This window comes from Podarcis cretensis, assembly GCF_951804945.1.
Source record: "Podarcis cretensis genome assembly, chromosome: 16".
Lineage (NCBI taxonomy): Eukaryota > Metazoa > Chordata > Lepidosauria > Squamata > Lacertidae > Podarcis > Podarcis cretensis.
This window is the reverse complement of record NC_137186.1, coordinates 17,655,056-17,673,226: the sequence shown is the minus strand read 5'-3', so window position 1 is coordinate 17,673,226 and position 18,171 is coordinate 17,655,056. Positions and strand designations below refer to the sequence as shown.

The following is an 18,171-nucleotide window of genomic DNA, read 5'->3' as shown; positions in this document are numbered from 1 at the left end:
CTGGAAAGCTGTCTGTGGACAAACGCCGGCTCCCTCGGCCTGAAAGCGAGATGAGCACCACAACCCCATAGTCGCCTTTGACTGGGCTTAACTGTCCAGGGGTCCTTTGCCTTTTTTAAAAAAACCTGTTCTCACAGTGGCCAACCAGGTGCCCGTGGGAAACCCACAAGCAGGACTTGAGCCCAGGAGCAAATCTCCCCTCCTGCAGTTTGCAGCAACTGGTATTCAGAAGCATCACTGCCTCAAGTTGTGGAGGCAGCGCATAGCCATTGTGGCTAGTAGCCATCAATAGCCCTCTCTTCTATGAATTCATGTAGCAATTTGTTCAATTTCCTTGATGTTTTCCTAACATTATATCCGAGCTTTCACACAGAGTAAAAAAGCCAGTTCCAGAAATATAACAGACTATAGCTCAACTCTGGTGCTCAATTTTAATTTTTTTGCTTCCAGGAAAAATCCATTTGTAAACAACACGGAAACAAGCACTAAACAGGCGCTACGTTTCTGAAAGCAGCTTTTATGTCATGTGAAAACTCAAACATAATGCAGAAATGAAGAATTAAGGAAAGTATCGGGGATACAGAATACACTGCTGTGCAAATGCAGCCTAAACATGGGCAAACCTTTTGGCTTTGTTGTGAGTGGGAAGCCTCAGGAAACTGAACGAGCCACGGGGGGAAATGTGGAAACTTTTATTGCAATAAAATAATTTCTATGCAGACACATATATATATATACCCACGCACACTGTAAAAAGGAGCGGCGTTTTAAAAACTTGCCAACAGGCAAAAATAAAGGGAAGGGCTCTGTCTTGCAGTAATCCTATTTTAGAGGAAAGTCCCTAACCTCAAAGTCTTCTCTTTATCCACTCATCTGCTTCACTGAGACTTTTAGGGATTGCTTGAGAATACTGCTGCAAATCAGGTAGCTGGTTCAAAGAAAGAACCTTCTGAACCAGCTGAAGGATTCCTAAAGGGAACAGGTGGGATGCTCTGCTTGTCAGTGTGTCAGGATTCCCATTGGTCACAAACACTGTTCCCAGGAGAATTATTAGGAGGAAGCAGAAGACAGAGCAACGTTGAGGCCAAGTGGCAGGGCAGTCTGTCCCAGAAATGTGCATGGCCTGCTTGCAGTGGTTGGGGCTTCAATTTGGGGGCCTCTTGTAAAAGGAAGAGGGAGGGGAACCTTTGTCCACATTGCATTTTAAAGACAGGATGACACCCTTGAAAACTATAAGACCTTTAAAAAGTCCTTCTTCTTTAGCAGCTGATAAATGGCTCCAGGAAAGTGGGGTAAGTATTTAGCCCAGCTGTGCTTGCAAAAATCCTGATAAGGGTTAAATATCACAGGGGGGGGGGGAATAGCCCCACCATCTTCAACAGTTATGCCTGAGATGGGAAAGTTGTGGATGCAGCTGGCAGATCTCAGCCAAAAGTACAGCACCGAAACCTTGTTGCTGATTAAAATACAAGTTAAAAATTGGGTTTTGTACATCTCAAAATGGGAATTTCTATGCATTCCATGAGCAACTCTTCGAAGAGGCTGGCTATCTCCTTTGCCTCCTATCCATCCCCTTCATCTTCAACAGGGCTTCACAAAGTCAAAAGTAGAAAAGTGGAATTTAAAACCGTCTCGTTAAAATACTTCCCAAAGAAAAAAATCAGTATCTTTGGCATCCATTTGGCACTGCCTTCCACACAAGAGGAAAAACAAACACAAGGCATCATTACAAAAGAGAAGATCAAACGAGAGGAATAGTTTTTGCTGTAAATTAACACCGCAGATAAAAGTCCCTTTCAGTGTCTTCTGGAAGGATTCCATTTCCTTCCTAGGCTCAGGAAAGAAAGCCAGGTGTGTCAGGAGTTCACACGCTCTCCTACTAAACCCAAAGGAACCCACATTTCCCAGAGGAAAATGGAGGAAGCCAAAGATCCAACGTTCCTGTGCTGGTTTTGTCAACAAGTGCCCACACAGAGACACACAGAGCACCCAGGGAAGAATGGATCAGCGATGCCACCTAGAGGCCGAATGAGCAGAGGTTCCGGCAGGTTCCGCTTGTGAAGGGGCCCCACAGGAACCAAGCAGGAGCCCATCCTAAGCGAGACACAGCTTGTCCATCCAAGGACCCCAAAGGGGCAGCAGAAAAGGCTCCTCAGTGGGCGAGAGATGTTTGGGGCGCTTGTGAGACGCACCTCCCTGTTTGCAAACTGGGTGGGCCGCCCCGTTCAGTATATGGCTTCATCTATGTTGTCGTCGCTGTCGCCCCCGAAATCTTCACCGTTGTCGAAGTAGGACATGATGTAATCCGTCTCCTGTTGAAGAAGAATAAAGGGGGGCAGCAGAGATGAGAGTTTAGAACAAGCTTTCGCTAAAACCAACAGGTTCAAATGACAAGAAAGGGGATTTCCTCTCAACATTAGGAAAACCTTTTTGAGGGTAAGAGCTGTTTGTCCGTGGAATGGACCACCTCGGAAGGTGGTGGACTCTCCTTCATTGGAGACTTTTAAACAGAGGTTGGATGGCCACCTGACAGGAATTTTTAGCTGTGATTCCTGCCTTGCAGGGGGTTGGACTAGATGTCCCTTGTGGACCCCTTCCAACTCTACAGTTCTATGATTCTATGAACCTGGTGCCCCTCCAGATGTTTTGGACAACCTGGCTTTCCGAGATTTCATCAGATATGGCCCACACACTTTCTAGCTTATCCTTAAGGAGTAGAAGCACAATCCTTTTTTTTTTTTAAAGGAAACAAAATGTGAATACAGTGGTACCTCAGGTTACATACGCTTCAGGTTACATACCTTTCAGGTTAAAGACTCTGCTAACCCAGAAATAGTGCTTCAGGTTAAGAACTTTGCTTCAGGATGAGAACAGAAATCACACTCTGGCGGCGCAGCAGCAGCAAAGAGGCCCCATTAGCTAAAGTGGTGCTTCAATTTAAGAACAGTTTCAGGTTAAGTACGGACCTCCGGAACGAATTACCGTATTTTTCGTCCTATAGGGCGCACCGGCCCATAGGACGCACCTCATTTTTCGGGGGGGGGGGGGGATGAATTTTAAAAAAATATTTCCTCCCCCAGCCGCGGCTGCCGCCCCAAGCCTTGTGCACACCTGCCCGAAGCACAGGGCACCCTCTGGAGCGCTCCCCGTGCTTCAGGCGACAGGCTGCTGCCCCAAGCCTCGCGCGCTCGGTGGGACCTCCCACCGGGCGCGCAAGGCTTGCGGACACTCGCCGGGGCTGCAGGCTGCTGCCCGCAAGCCTTGTGAGCCCGCGGGAACTCCCGCCGGCTTGCAAGGCTTGTGAATAGCTTCCTGAAGCCTGGAGAGCGAGAGGTGTCGGTGCGCACCGATGCCTCTCACTCTCCAGGCTTCAGCGAAAGCCTGCATTCGCCCCATAGGACGCACACACATTTCCCCTTCATTTTTGGAGGGGAAAAAGTGCGTCCTATGGGGCGAAAAATACGGTAAGTACTTAACCTGAGGTACCACTGTATCTCGTGCCTTGAATTTGCTGGTCAACGCTGATTTCTCAGCTTTAAAAAGTGCAGATATCCAAAATCCTCCTGCCAAATAGATCCCAGTTGGATGCCTCTCTGAATTTTAGGGAGCAGAGAAACCTTTCTGGGATGGCACCACACACACTTTTTTAGCTAAGAGGTCTAGTGGTGGCGTTGGCAAGCGGGGGTTGTGCAGGGAAGGAAGCCTGAACCCGTCAACTCGGAGAAACGGCAGGTTGCACCTCTTGCCAAAGACGGGTCTGTGTTTCTGATTTTTGCTCCGCTGATTTTTGTCCTCCATACCTCCTCAAATTCTTCCTCGTCGTATTCCTCCTCCTCCTCTTCCTTCCCTTCTTCTCCCTCTTCTTTCTCCTCCTCTTCTTCAGATGTCACCTCCTCCTCTTTCTTTTCCAAAGTCTAGGAAACAATTTAAGTATTAAGGAAACAATGTTAAGTATTAAGACACAAGCTTGTTATATCACAATTTCAAGGGAAGACTCCTAGCGCTGAGAACAGGATCTGAGACCCAAAGGAACCATCACATGAAATGGGTGAAGGGGGGGAGGTCTTGATTCAGCCTCCTGTTCTCCATCCTATTATATACAACTCACTCCTGACTTGCAATGGATCTCACCATCTCTGGTTGATTCAAGATGAAACTTCATTTGGTCCAAAATACAGCAGTCAGATTAGTGGCTGGGGTTCCATTTAGATCTCACATATAATCCTGACAGTTACAGCTGTTTGACAGTTGAACAGATGACGTAGGAAAGTGTTGGGCTCTCCTTCATTGGTGATTTATAAACAAGAGGTCGGATGGCCACCTGTTGGGGATTCTTCAGCTGTGATTCCTGCATTGTATGGGGTTGGACTAGATGACCCCTGGAGGACCTCCCCACCCTACAATTCTGATTTACCCCCTGTTCTAAAACAGCTGCACTGGTTGCCAGTTCATATCTGGGTCTAATCCAAGGTGCTCACAGTAGTCTTTAAAGCCCTGAACAATGCAGGCCCCAGATATCAGAAAGACTGCCTTCTTCCCTACAGACCAGCCCTCTTGGTAGCTCCTCTGCTCTCAGATGCTCAGGGATGGTGGTTACAACCCAGAGGTCTTCTCTGTGGTGGCCCCTAAACTGCGGAACTCCCTCTCTGCGGAGGTCTGTCTGGCACCTTCACTGTACAGCTTTCGGAGGATGCGGAAGACACACCTCTTCACCCTGGCCTTAATGTTTCTGAAAGCCAGTTGCTTTAAACTACAGGAGGGCAAAAAGTGCTCTTGTCTTTGAGTTCTGATTGCGGGCTTCTCAGAGGCATTTGGAAGGCCCCTGTGAGAACAGGATACTGGACCAGAGGGCCATAGGCCTCATCCAGCAGGCTCATCTTATGTTCTTACCTCCAGCTTCTTGATGGCTTCTTCTTTGTCTACTGGCAACTGAGTTTTGCGCCTGGGGGTAAGGACGGTGGCTCCTGTACCAAAAAGAGACCATCAAGTTAACACTGCAGAGAGAGGACAGCAGGATAAATGCTGGAAGCTGCTTCTGTACCAAAGCGAGACCATTAGTCCACCTGGGACATTCCCAGTCTTACTGGGAGATGCCACTGGGGATTGAACCCATTACCTTCTGCACACAAAAGATGCCCTACAGCCCTTGCATACATTTACATCAGCACACCGACATCTCCTGAAGGCTGCCCATTTTTCCCCAGGCATAATTCAAGGAGATGGCTATCTTAACTACTTGTGTGGTCAACAGTTCCTAAATATAAAACATACCAGAGTGGTTCACAACAAGGAGCCACAAAGAGCAACGAAGAGTCAAGGCCTCCAAAACATACAACAGCTCAATACACACATACAGATAATATAAACAGCCAGAAATATATAAATACACACACACACACACACACACACACACACACACACACACATATCACCTCAGTTTATATTTTAAATAATAAGGCTCCCACAATCAACCATGGGAAACATCTCAACATTTTCGCTGTTCCCCTCCAGAAGTTACAATTCCCAGAGTGGTTTAACAATCAACCCCTCTTCTCAGGGAAGTCTGGGCATCGTAGCTCTGTGGGGAATTTGTGGCCTCCTCAGCACCTTTAAACAAACCACAGCTCCCAGAATTCTCAGCGGGAAGCCACAACTATCTAAAGTGGTATCATAGTGCTTAAAATATATGGTGCGAATGTGGCCTCTCAGCTCACAAGGGGCAAGAATGAGGGTTCTGGGTTCATCTGCTTAACCGAAAGCCATGGCATGTCCCAGAATCCTCTGCAACACACAGGGGTTCTTTGGCACGTTAATGTGGCAGGGGCAGAAAACTTTGAAAAGCAGCGATTTATAAAATCCTAGTACGGTTAGGTCCATCGTACCCAAGAGACCACCATCTTCTCCCTCACCCTCCATTTTGAAGACCCACCAACGAAGGACATCCTCTTAATGTGATCATTTCTGCACCAGGTTTGAGCATCAAGAGCAGAAGGTTCTCTCAGGCCAACTTGCCAGTTACAAGATTCTTTCCCACTTTGGATTTACAGAGGCCTCAGCTCTCTTCGAAAGAGTGACAAACTCTGCCTGTCTGAACTCATCTCCCTGGCTGAGGTTAAATCGTGAAAGGGTGTGGGAATTCTGAGCGGAAATCTGTCACTAAATTCCCCATAAAACTGAACAGTAAGCTGCGTAAATGGGGACTTGGGCAATTCAGGAAAAGCTAAATGGGTTGTTACAGGAAAGAACCCTTGTAAACTGGCAGAGGCAGCATGGTACAGTGGGCAGAGCTTTAGGCTGTGCACACATTACCGGCTTAAAACGCGGTGGGGCTGTTTCCACCCCCTCTGTTTCAAATCGCATTTGCACACTGTACACAGTTGGGTGTGCGCTTCCAAGTTGCCAAGTCGCTGTCTGTCCACACACCAGCGGGTGGGGTGGGGGGCATGGCTGTTTTCACAGAGGCTGTGTGGTGCAGTGGTTAGAGGCCAGTCACTCACTCTCAACCTAACCTACCTCACAGGGTTGTTGTCAGGATAAAATGGGGCAGGGGGAATGAGAACTATGTATGCCAGCTTGAGCTCCTTGGAGAAAAAGGTGGAATATATAAATGGGAAATGATATACAATTAATTGAAAAGGATGTTTAAAATAACATTTGTTTAAAAAAAGCCCAGAAGCTTTTCTTTGGGGAATTATAGGGACAGAACTACCTAAATTCTATAGAAATTTATTTATGTATGCAACTACAGCAGCAAGAATACTACTTGCCCAAAGGTGGAAAGAAGCAGAAGTCCCAGCAAAGGAAGAATGGATACAAAAACTTATAGAATATACAGAAATGGCAAAACTTACCGGAAGAATAAGAAATCAAGATAACAAACTCTTATCTTGATTTATTTATTTACAGATAAATTGTAAACAGATAAAAACATTGACAGGATTATTGTAACAACCTGCAATTTCATAAGAGTATATATTTAAAGTAGATAATAAAAATGAGCAAATTAAACGAATTTGGATATGCAAAAAATATTTAAAAATAAATTTTAGGAACCGCAGAAAGAGGGGGAAGGAAGTCAAACTTTGAAATGTTAAATTGATTGTAAAACTAATGAAATGTATAAACCTGAAAAGTATACATAAAAACTTTTTTTAAAAAAAGGAATATATAAATGCAAGAAATAAATAAGGCTTACACCTTCAAATCAGATCAAAGCTGGCCTGCTTGCGGGAAATGAAAAGGCAGCTTTTCTCAACAGGATAGATATGGATTGTGGCTGATAGTGTGCGTACATTGCTTCCTAAACCAGTGGTGGGGGCCTACTGGATGCAGATACTTAAGAGCTGGATGAGCAGAGTGCTGCTATTTGAGGCACAGAGATGAAGGGTCAAATCCCTGCTCTGCACCTGGCCTGCACCTGGGCGATTGTGGGGGGGGAAAGCGTAAAAGTCAGGAAAGGGGGGTTTCTGTTGCTGCTGTTCTGACTTTAGCTTGAACGCGGAAAAGTACTTACTCTGCTTTTTAATCTTCCGCACCCGGATCTTTAATTCTTGGGGTAGCTGTTTCCAATCTGCAAAGATAAATAGCCAAGCAAAATTTAACTACTTGAGCACACGTGGAAGGCTGGATTTTCTTATAAAATCTATCACTTCTGTACTTCAGAGCCATTCAAAATTCCTAATAACACCATTTATTCCCCCCCCCAAAAAAAAATCCACCCCCCAAAAAAAACCAAGTAGGAATTTTGCCTTGTGCTCTAAGCAGGGAACTCTATCTGCCTATACTCTACACAGGTCTCATTCATCCCTGTTGGCAAGGTGAGCTGGGGGAATAATGTGGGGGTGGGGAGACAGGATCCTACCTAGGCCCTTCAGTGTGCACTGTTAATATGGGGGTAATAACATCAGCCTAAATCGCAGGTTTGTTGTAAGGGCTGCAATTGGATGATGCATATGGAATGCAATTGTACCCTCCAAACCACCTCACAAATAATGACTAACTTAGGTTGATTAATTTCAACGGTTCCACCCTGCATGCAACTTACGTCTCATCTGTTTCTGTGTCGCTTTTACTGTTTCATGGTATGTTTTCATCAATTTGTACTTGCATTTGTTTTTGGGGTTTTCTTGAAATGGAAAATGATATATAAATATCTTCCAATATATTTATGATATCATGATAGGCAAGGAGGGAAAGGAGTCCTTGAGGCTGGTGTGGGATGTGCAAATATCCAAATGAATACAAATAAATAAAATATTCCCCGACTTACCAGGACTCCACTCAATGGCATTGTCAACAGGAGTGGACATCTGATACTTGTCGGAATAGCGTTCCACATCTGGAAAATGCAGGATGCAGACAGGTTTCAAGAAACAAGCCAGTCTCTACCAACCCACACACAGATGTAGGGACTTGACTAAACCCGGTGTGGCTAACTTGTGGTTCTCTTCATGGGCAGGCCCTCTTTACACACCAAAACATCCTCCTACCTGCCCCCATATGCAACAGGCCCTACCTTATTCCTCCCCTTACTCTTATGAGTCAAGACAGGTTTTGTTCTAATGAAGGCTTCCTCAACCTCGGCCCTCCAGATGTTTTTGGCCTACAACTCCCATGATCCCTAGCTAGCAGGACCAGTGGTCAGGGATGATGGGAATTGTAGACTCAAAACATCTGGAGGGCCGAGGTTTAGGAAGCCTGCTCTAATGGTCTCCAGCATCCTCAGAACAACAAAAGAACATAAAAGAGCCCACTGGATCAGGCCAATGGCCCATCTAGTCCAGCCTCCTGCTCTCACTGTGGTCAACCAAACACTCCTGGGAAGAACAGCAGCAATGCTTGTGCAGTTTCCAGAAAACACTGTTCCCAATCTAGCCACTGAGATTTCCCACCAGGTGCTACCCACATATTCTCAGGGCTGTTTAGAGACCCCAGAAGTGTGCTTTCAAAAGAAGAAGAAAGTTCTTGATCCTTATTTTGTGTGTGCCCAGTATCCAATTCCTCAAGTGGTCACTGTGGAGCTCAAAGAGCCTTGATTCTACGAGTGAAACCAGAGCCTGGAATTAAAAAATATGTTTGTCAAAGAATGAATGAACAGTTCCTGAAAGCTGCCCATCGCATCTTATGATCCTCTCCTCTGGGCTTTTGCTCCTCCGACCAGGAAGGTCGCCCAGGCTGGTGGATCACAGCAGAAGATCTCTGCTGTGCTCCGCTGAACACAGGTCTCTATTTAATATCAGCTTGGCCAATGACCTCTTGTCAACATAACCTGAAGCTGGCTTTAGGCCAGTGAAAACCAGCCACTCGATAGGGATCTAGGAATCCTGAAATTTAGAGAGATTTGGGGTTTAGAGTCACTGGGTTTGCACACACTGAAGACACCAAGTGGCCTCAGGTTAACAAGGTGTATATGACACCACAGATGAAAAGGATTTTACAACCCAGAGAAACTCGACTTGGGGGGATTTTGCAATATCTCCGGGATGCACCTGCCTATAGTAACATGTGCAGAGGAGGGTGATGAAGGTGACGAAAGGTCTGGAGACCAAGCCTTATGAGGAATAGTCGAGGGATCAGGGTATGCTCAGCCTGGAAAAGAGGAGACTGAGAGGGGATACAGCTAAGCAACAGGGAGGTGGAGGAGGAGGAGGAGAAGAAGAGGAAGAGGAAGAAGAAGAAGAAGAAGAGTTTGGATTTGATATCCCGCTTTATCACTACCCTAAAGAGTCTCAAAGCGGCTAACATTCTCCTTTCCCTTCCTCCCCCACAACAAACACTCTGTGAGGTGAGTGGGACTGAGAGATTTCAAAGAAGTGTGACTAGCCCAAGGTCACCCAGCAGCTGCATGTGGAGGAGCAGGGAAGCGAACCCGGTTCCCCAGATTACGAGACTACCGCTCTTAACACCACACTGAAAGGAGGGATTGAAAAATGGGAGTGAATCTGCTCCTGTTTGCCTGCCACTGCCCAGTCCTCACAGCAAGGTCTGGGAATGATGCGGCCAGATGATATAGGTCACATCAGCACCTTACATTCAAAGCATGATGGTACCACTTGAAGCAGCCATGACTTTTCCCCAAAGAATCATGGGAACTGTAGTTTGTTAAGGGTGACAAGAGATGGGATACCCAGAGTTCCCTGGGAAAGAGGCATCGATTGTGAAAACCGCTCTGGGAATAGACCAACAACTTGGGTGGCCTTAAAAGAAGGATTAGGCAAATTCACGGAGGAGAAGGCTACCAATATTAGCCATGATGACAATGTTCTGCCTCCAGGACCAATGCCAGCTGGTGGAAACCAGTGGAGGGGAGAGGGCTCTTCTGTTTGGGTTTCCCATTAGAGCATCTGGTTGGCCACTGGGATGCTGGACTAGATGGGGCATTGGCCTGATCCAGCACGCTCTATTTATGTTCTTATGACTTCCAACATTCATGACTGACCCTTCCCCCTCCTTCAAAAAAACAAACCCAAAATTCCCATCGGTGAACGTTCTGTGACTCTGAAACAGGTCAGCCAATCTATGGGGTGCGGGTAGCGATTAAAAGATGGCAAACTATTTTTGCCCGTTGATATTTAAGAGGTGGGTCAGCTGTTTTACTGTCCTCCTAGCAGAGGAGGAATTCTGCATTCTTCTTGGCTGGTGGGTTTTTACGGTTGTTGTTGTGTTGTTGTTTTTACCTTTCTTTGGTGCAGAAGGCTTGATGAAGTACGGCAGGTTCTTCATAGCACCCCTCAGTTCTTGTTTCAGGGCCAACATGTATTCAACCTCCTCTCCCGTTTGCAGTGGAACAGGTTTATATTCTAAGGGCTGTACAGGGAGAGGCAAAGAGACATGATAAGGTAACCTGCCTCACAGGGTTGTTGCGGAGATGAAATGGGAAGGGGAGAGAACCATGTATGCCACCTTGAGCTCCTTATAAATGCAATAAATAAATATGGAAAATTTTATTGGATAAATTAATATGTCTGATTTTTCTAGACAACTCTGCCCACCCCACCCCCTGGCAAGATCAAATTAAGAAAAATTGTAAAATGGATTACAGTATAAATAGATATAACACCACACAGCTACCCTATGAACAGTATTTCAGGATTCAGGTTACGTTTATTTAAAGCACAATATATTCTACTGGTAGGATTATAAATATTCTATTTAACATAATATTTGATCTTCTATAATATTCAATACTACAGTTTCCTTTAGAGCATTCATTGTTTTATATAGCCTATTTTATTTACCGTATGTTTTAAATCAACATTGCTTTGGTAATACACGTTTGATATGGAATGTAAATAAATATAATAAAGGGGGGAGAGAAATTAAGAAAAAGCAATCCAGACTCACAGGAAACAGTGGGGATGGTTGGAGGGTGGGTGGGGGCAGAGCCTCCCCCTTTCCGATGCCCACAGCTTCAACGTTGAAGGTCATGTGACCACCGCGGCCCCTCCCTCTGCCGCCTCTTCCAGCCATGATTGGTCCTCTGGGCAGAAAAAGGTACTGATGGTCTTAGGAGAGGTATTGTCAGGAGGCAAAATCTGTCACACAATATAAGGTGAGAGATATAAATTACTTTTTATATCTTGCTTTTTTGCCAGACCGAGTCTCAGTTAAGACAACACAGATAAAATACCAGGGAGCAGGCCCCAGAGGAGGGGGAAAGCACAGGACATACCGTAATTTTTGGGAAATGAGCACTTGTTGCAGAAATGGTCCTAAATTTATCTCATTATTATGAGATATATGAGAATTTAATTTATGCTGGATTAGACAGATGTTTGGCCTGCACGGCAGTTATGAAGCGCAGTTGTGGTTACAGCATTGCCGTGTAACGTAGCACGACAGCATGTGGCCAGATACACACAGCCGAAGGAGGGAGCAGAGTCATGGGGCAAAGGTGACTTGCACCTTTAATAATTGTGTAAGGGTGCAGGGGGACGCGGGGGGCGCTGTGGGTTAAACCACAGAGCCTAGGACTTGCTGATCAGAAGGTCGCGGTTCGAATCCCCACAACGGGGTGAGGTCCCGTTGCTCGATCCCTGCTCCTGCCAACCTAGCAGTTCGAAAGCACATCAAAGTGCAAGTAGATAAATAGGTACCACTCAGGTGGGAAGGTAAACGGCGTTTCCGTGCACTGCTCTGGTTCACCAGAAGCGGTTCACCGGAAGCTGTATGCTGGCTCCCTCGGCCAATAAAGCGAGATGAGCACCACAAGCCCAGAGTCGGTCACGACTGGACCTAATGGTCAGGGGTCCCTTTACCTTTAAGGGTGCAGGAGTCCTCACTTTTGCTTCTCTGGCCTCTCAACCTGAGGTGGTAAAGCTGACCGTACCAACAAAGGTGGGAGATCTCTCTCTGCTGTGCCACCTTTCAACTTGTGTTGGATCTCTGTGGGAAACAAGCAAACCCTGCAAGTGGAAAGCTAGCAGATGGGGCAAAGGGGTTTGCTTGGCTTCCTTGCTACTTTTCTCCTTGCAGGGAGCTTTTCCTATTTAAGCTGACTTTAAGATGCATCCGAAAATCGAACCAGTTCCACATTAGATGTTTACACTCTGGACCTGTGGCATTTGGATCGAGCCAGCCCACCGTGGGACACATGCACACAATGTCACCCACGCCACGCTGGGCGACTTGCCCTTCGGGATGGCAGGCTGTCCTTCAGAAGCAAGCCATAGCTGCAACTGCAAAAAGGAAAAATGAGCCGTAGCTCAGCGGCGGCGAAGCTGCTTTGCATGCAGAACTTCCCAAGTTCGATTCCTCGGTGGGAGGGCAGGAAGTGTCTGAGATCCCGGAGAGCTACAACTGCCAGTCAGTGTGGACAATATTGAGCTAGAAGGGCCGGGGGTGGTCTGACTCGGTGCGAAGCAGCCCCCTGGGGGGCTCCCCTTTTCTCCCTTATTACCCCATTAGTCCCTCTCCTCCACCAGGAGATGGGCGGGGCTCCTTCCCAGGCCTCTCATTGAAGAATGGACCGGACCAGCTAGTCCATCAATCCAAGACCTCCCCCCTCCCCGCCTTTACCTCAGTTTCCCCTTTGCAAGGCCCACGTGGGGGCGGGGTGGGGGGAGGCAGCGGCTAGAGCTGCTGCCGGGTCCTTCGAAGCCGGATACGCAACGTTCGAAAGGGGCGGAGCTCCTCGGCGCGCGGCCAATAGGGAGGAGGGTAGGGAGGAGGAAGAGGCGTGGCTTAAGAACTTGTGAATGGGGAGGGTGTCAAGCTGGTTTTTGTTCCCTTGGAATCATTTTTTTTTTTTTTTTTTAGAATCGGAAGGAACCCAAATGGTCATTTAGTCTAACCCCCTGCAATCGGGGAGTGGGTGGAGGCTGGTCTCCCTGTATAGATGCAATCAAATCACGCAGCATGTGTTTTGGCTGGAAGTAAGTGAAGAAGCTACCTTCTGTAACCTTACTCAGGAGTAAGAGACATAGGGGGCTTACTCCCAGGTAAGCGGATCTAGGGTTGCAGGCTTACGCAGAACAAGTCCTTCAAAAAGGTGCCGGCCGCAACCCGTGCCTATGTAACTTAGGGTACTCCACTGAGCACAGGGGCGCTTACTTCCGAGTAAACGCGCAGGGGATCGGGCCGCACCAATTTTCTCTCTCCCCCCCCCCCGAAATGGTCAACCGAACTGAAGCCTTGCATCGTGCATTTACCTTGAAACCAGCGATTGGGATTTACTCCCGAGTAGACCTGTCAACAGCAAGCAGTTAATTTATCGGCTGATACCTCTGTTTTGTCAGCCGTTCCTCTCGTTGCACACACCAGGGATAAGAGTGGGTGCAGATTTTTTTTTTCTTTTTAAGGAAAATGTTTCTTGGCATTTATCAAGTGATTTGTCTCCGCATTCCAAAGTGCTTCTCTCCTACACACCATTAAACCCTTTACATATTATTTCCCCCCACTTTCACATTTTCATTCAGATATAGGACATGATTTATTAAACGAAGTGCATACATATAAATATCATTTAAATATATTAAAATTGAAATTCATTTATATATTTAACAGTGCAATTCTATACAGTTGTTGTTGTTGTTGAAATTCATTTAGATATTTAACAGTGCAATTCTATACAGTTGTTGTTGTTGTTGTTGTTGTTGTTGTTGTTGTTGTTACCACACACTTCATTACCACCCCCCTCATCCTGAGGTCCTAGGGCAGGTTACAACAATTAAAAACAACAACAATTTTAAAGTTCACTTTTACACAATATTTAAAACAGTTTTAGACAACTTAAAATTATGAAATAAGGCATGTTCTGAAAATATACACCTCAAGAGTCAAAAGCCAAGGTGAAGAGATGTGTCTTCAGCCAAAAGCTGTGTAGCTAAGGGGCTCAATGCACCAACATGGGGCAAGGAGTTAGACAATTATGGGGCCCTGTCCCAGGTCACCGCCACCCCAAACTTCTGAGGGCGGAAGAACAACCAAGAGGGCCCCCTCTGCAGATCTCAGCACCCGGGAGTGTCTGTCTGGAAGGCGGTCATCTTTCAGGTATTTGGGGCCTGTGTCATTCAGGGTTTTAAACATCACCTCTGGAATAGTTCAGCCGGTTGGAGCACGATACTTTTAATCTCAGGATTGTGGGTTCGAGCCCCACGTTGGGCAAAAGATTCCTGCATTGCAGGGGTTTGGACGAGATGACCCTTGTCCCTTCCAACTCTACAAGTCTATGATTCCATCTTCATGAGAACTCTGTAAGGTAGGTTGGCTCAAAACCATCCAGTCTGTTTCATTGCTGAGTGAGGGTTTGAACCTTTAAGCCTGTGCATTGTACATGCCAACTCATCGTCACCATCAAGTAAAGTTCCTCTGAGCATGCGCAAAGGTGCGTTTCCCTCTCTACTGGTTTTTGGTTCCAGAGATAATGGTTTCAAGGTAGGTAAGGCCTTAAGCTGATCTGGGCCTGGTCAGTGCCTGGATGGGTGGCCCACCCGGGACCCCGTGAATTGGGTTCTCTGATGGACAAATTGTGGGCTGTATATGTAAGAAAATAAATGCCTACCTCAATAAATAGCCACACACAGATCTGCTAAGGTGAAGGGAGGCATGGAGCTATTTTAGGATTAGCCACAATCCCCGTGATCAAGCGCCCGTTTCTGATCCCAAGCCCCTCCTGATTTCCTGAGTTTTTTCCCCACCCTCCCCACCCTGAAATCTCTCCCTGGAGCTGCTAAGGTGATTCATCCCCCTCCTCCCTCCCCTGCTCAGAGAGCGGCCTTAAAATTGCACAGACATAAAAATAAACCATTTTCTTGATCTGCGCATCATATTAATAGCAGAGCCACACTAGCACGTGGGCTGATGCCATGGGGGGGGGGGAGAGAGCAGGAGCTAGAGACATATTGCTATTAGATTCTCTCCTTCTTCTTCTTTTCTCCATCCGCTAAGGCATCTCAGCAGCCCATCACCCTGGGTTGCCTGTGTGTTGCCCAGCCGGTGGCTGCCATAGCAACAGAGCGTGGGGTGGGGGGAGATGCAGGAGAAGATGGAGGGGGAGAAAGAAGCAGAAGTGGACACGGAGAGAAAAAAGGGGGCAGGGAATAGCAATCTACATTTTAAAAATATGCATTTAATTATGAGTCAGTTTGTGCAATCTCTTTTCGGCATCCATTTCTAATGTACACAGGTGTCTTTTCTGGACCAGAGGTGGGGGACATGTGGCCCTCCGGATGTAGCTGGATTCTCCCATCGTCCCTGACTGCTGGCCGTGCTGACCCTTCATTCTAGCATGTGTGTGGTGCCGGGTGATGCACTTTGCACATGCTCTGATGCACTCTTGGTGTGTTTTTCCTGCATAGAGCTTCTACAGCTTAGTAGCCAGGAAATCCCCAGAAAGACAGATAGGCAGTAAGGGTTGCCTTCATTGTTAGTCCTGCTCAGAGCAGACCCACTGAAAATATCAGTGAGGACTAACTTAGGGCCATTGATTTCCATGTGTTTACTCTGAGCATGACTTAGCTGAAAAGCACCCAAGTATGCTTGCCTGCTTTTATCCTGACAATAAAGCAGTGAATTTGCGGTGGGGAGGGCTGCACATTTCCTCTTATGAACTTCATGGCAAGCAGAGAGTTACTACCTTGTGAGTAGACCCTATGGATTTCAATGAGTTACAGTTTCACCAGCTAGATAATTGTCCCTTGGCTCTGCATCAGTAATAGAGGGAGAGTAATTTCATCCCAGAGTGGAGAGCCACTTAGGTGTTGCAGAGATAATGTGTCTGAAATATCATTTGACACTGCAAAAATATGGCAAGTGCTGTTATGATTTTCGCTACTTCACAGGTTTCCGGGCTAACATTGACATTATATTCTGGGGCTGAGCCCTCCTGTTCAGATTATTCGCTCAGAGGTCAACAGACTCGCCCCTCCACCACCTGCAAACCCAGAAGTCCTCATTTCCCCTGCCTAGCGTATGTCATAAGAGCGTTAAAACATAAGGAGAGCCTGCTGAATCAGGCCAAAGGGAGCCCATATAGTCCGGGATCCTGTGCTCACAGTGGCCAACCAGATGCCCCAATGGGAAACCTGCAAGCAGGATTCAAACACAAGAGCAACTCTCCCCTCCTGGGTTTTCAAGAAACTGGTATTCAAAAGCATTGATGCTTCTGATGGTGGAGGCAGAGCATAGCCATCCTGGCTAGTAGCCATCAGTAGCCCTCTCTTCCATGAATTTGTATAGTGGTAGTAGTAGACTCTTGAGAGTCCCATGGACTGCAAGAAGATCAAACATGTCCATTCTTAAGGAAATCAGCCCTGAGTGCTCACTGGAAGGCCAGATCCTGAAGCTGAGGCTCCAATACTTTGGCCACCTCATGAGAAGAGAAGACTCCCTGGAAAAGACCCTGGTGTTGGGAAAGATGGAGGGCACAAGGAGAAGGGGACGACAGAGGACGAGGTGGCTGGACAGTGTTCTCGAAGCTACCAGCATGAGTTTGACCAAACTGCGGGAGGCAGTGGAAGACAGGAGTGCCTGGCGTGCTCTGGTCCATTGAGTCACGAAGAGTTGGACACGACTAAACGACTAAACAACAACAGTAGTAGTAGTACTAGTAATAATAATAATAATAATAATAATAATAATAATAATAATAATAATAATTTATACCCCACCCATTTGGCAGAGGTTTCCCCAGCCACTCTGGGCAGCTACCAACAGCTACCAACAGAACACTAAAAACAGAATAAAACTTCAAACATTAAAAACTTCCCTGAACAGGGCTGCCTTCAGATGTCTTCTGAAAGTCAGATACTGTACTTGTTTATTTCCTTGACATCTGATGGGAGCCACTAGCATTGGGAAGTTGGAAGGGACCTCAGGGGTCATCGACCCTCTCAACGCATAGACATTCTGATGCTGCAGAAACAGGGGTATGGTACAGAAAGGCTGGCATCTGAGCAGAGCTTGGTGCTGTGGGTTTGCATTCCTCTGGAGGATGGGACTCTGCCACACCTGCTCTGCTCAGAAGTTTTAAGAAAAGAGGGGAAAGATTCCTCCCCCCCCCCCAATAATCAGAGCAGACTTTGCCAGTGGGAGGGAAATTATATCTGCTGGGTATGCGGGGGAATGTAGCACTTATAAAGACTCGCCTTATTGCTGCAATTTTTATTTGCTTTTAGTATTATATAATATTGTGCTTCGGATATTGTGTGTTTTAATTCTTAAGGAAGGCGGAAGGGAATGTTTTGCCCAAGGGTTCTGGCAAAGGCACAATGGTTTAGCGGGTGGCAGCCTGAGAAGGGGTCCAGGCCCAAATCTCAGCCATAAAAGCCCGTAGGCTGACCACTCTTTCTCAGCTGTGCTGTCCTCACAGGGTTGTTGTGAAAAGGAAAGAGACGACTATATCTATCGCTCTCTCTCTCACTCTCTCTTTTTTAAGAAAACAATACAGCACCAGAGAGGTAAAAACAAAAATTATTCATACCTAGACCTTGAACAGATACATGACCTGAAGAAATTGCAGCCTTGTAACATCAACCATTTGGCTTTCTGGGTTGGTTGGCTTGCTTTCCTTTTCCCTCCGCTCCCCACTTTCCTTTTATGTTGTGGCTTTTTAGAGGTTAGGACAGAGTCTGTGTTGTTTTCATTGTAAGGTGCTCTAGGAGCTTTTGCAAGGTTATAAATGTTTCCAATCAATAATAAATGTAAAGTGTGATACTTTGGGAGGCAGCAGAG

At 46.5% G+C, this 18,171-nt stretch overlaps 2 protein-coding genes across 3 annotated transcripts in view; both read right to left on the bottom strand.

The window, feature by feature from the left end:
* LOC307204982 (ras-related and estrogen-regulated growth inhibitor-like protein) overlaps window positions 1-18,171 on the bottom strand; it is a 226,159-nt gene that overhangs the window by 105,335 nt on the left and 102,653 nt on the right. The window lies entirely within an intron of this gene.
* POLR3GL (RNA polymerase III subunit GL) lies at window positions 673-13,858 on the bottom strand. Of its 2 annotated transcripts, none has more exons than XM_079957237.1 (8): window positions 13,650-13,858; window positions 11,344-11,534; window positions 10,677-10,806; window positions 8,270-8,338; window positions 7,514-7,570; window positions 4,891-4,964; window positions 3,801-3,914; window positions 673-2,312 (listed from the first exon to the last, which is right to left on the bottom strand). In XM_079957237.1, the coding sequence occupies exons 2-8, from the start codon at window positions 11,467-11,469 to the stop codon at window positions 2,226-2,228; spliced, it is 657 nt and encodes a 218-aa protein (XP_079813363.1). In that variant the 5' UTR covers window positions 11,470-11,534; window positions 13,650-13,858; the 3' UTR covers window positions 673-2,225. The 2 variants fall into 2 exon arrangements, with proteins under 2 accessions (XP_079813363.1, XP_079813362.1); XM_079957236.1 differs by lacking the exon at window positions 13,650-13,858 and adding an exon at window positions 13,018-13,129.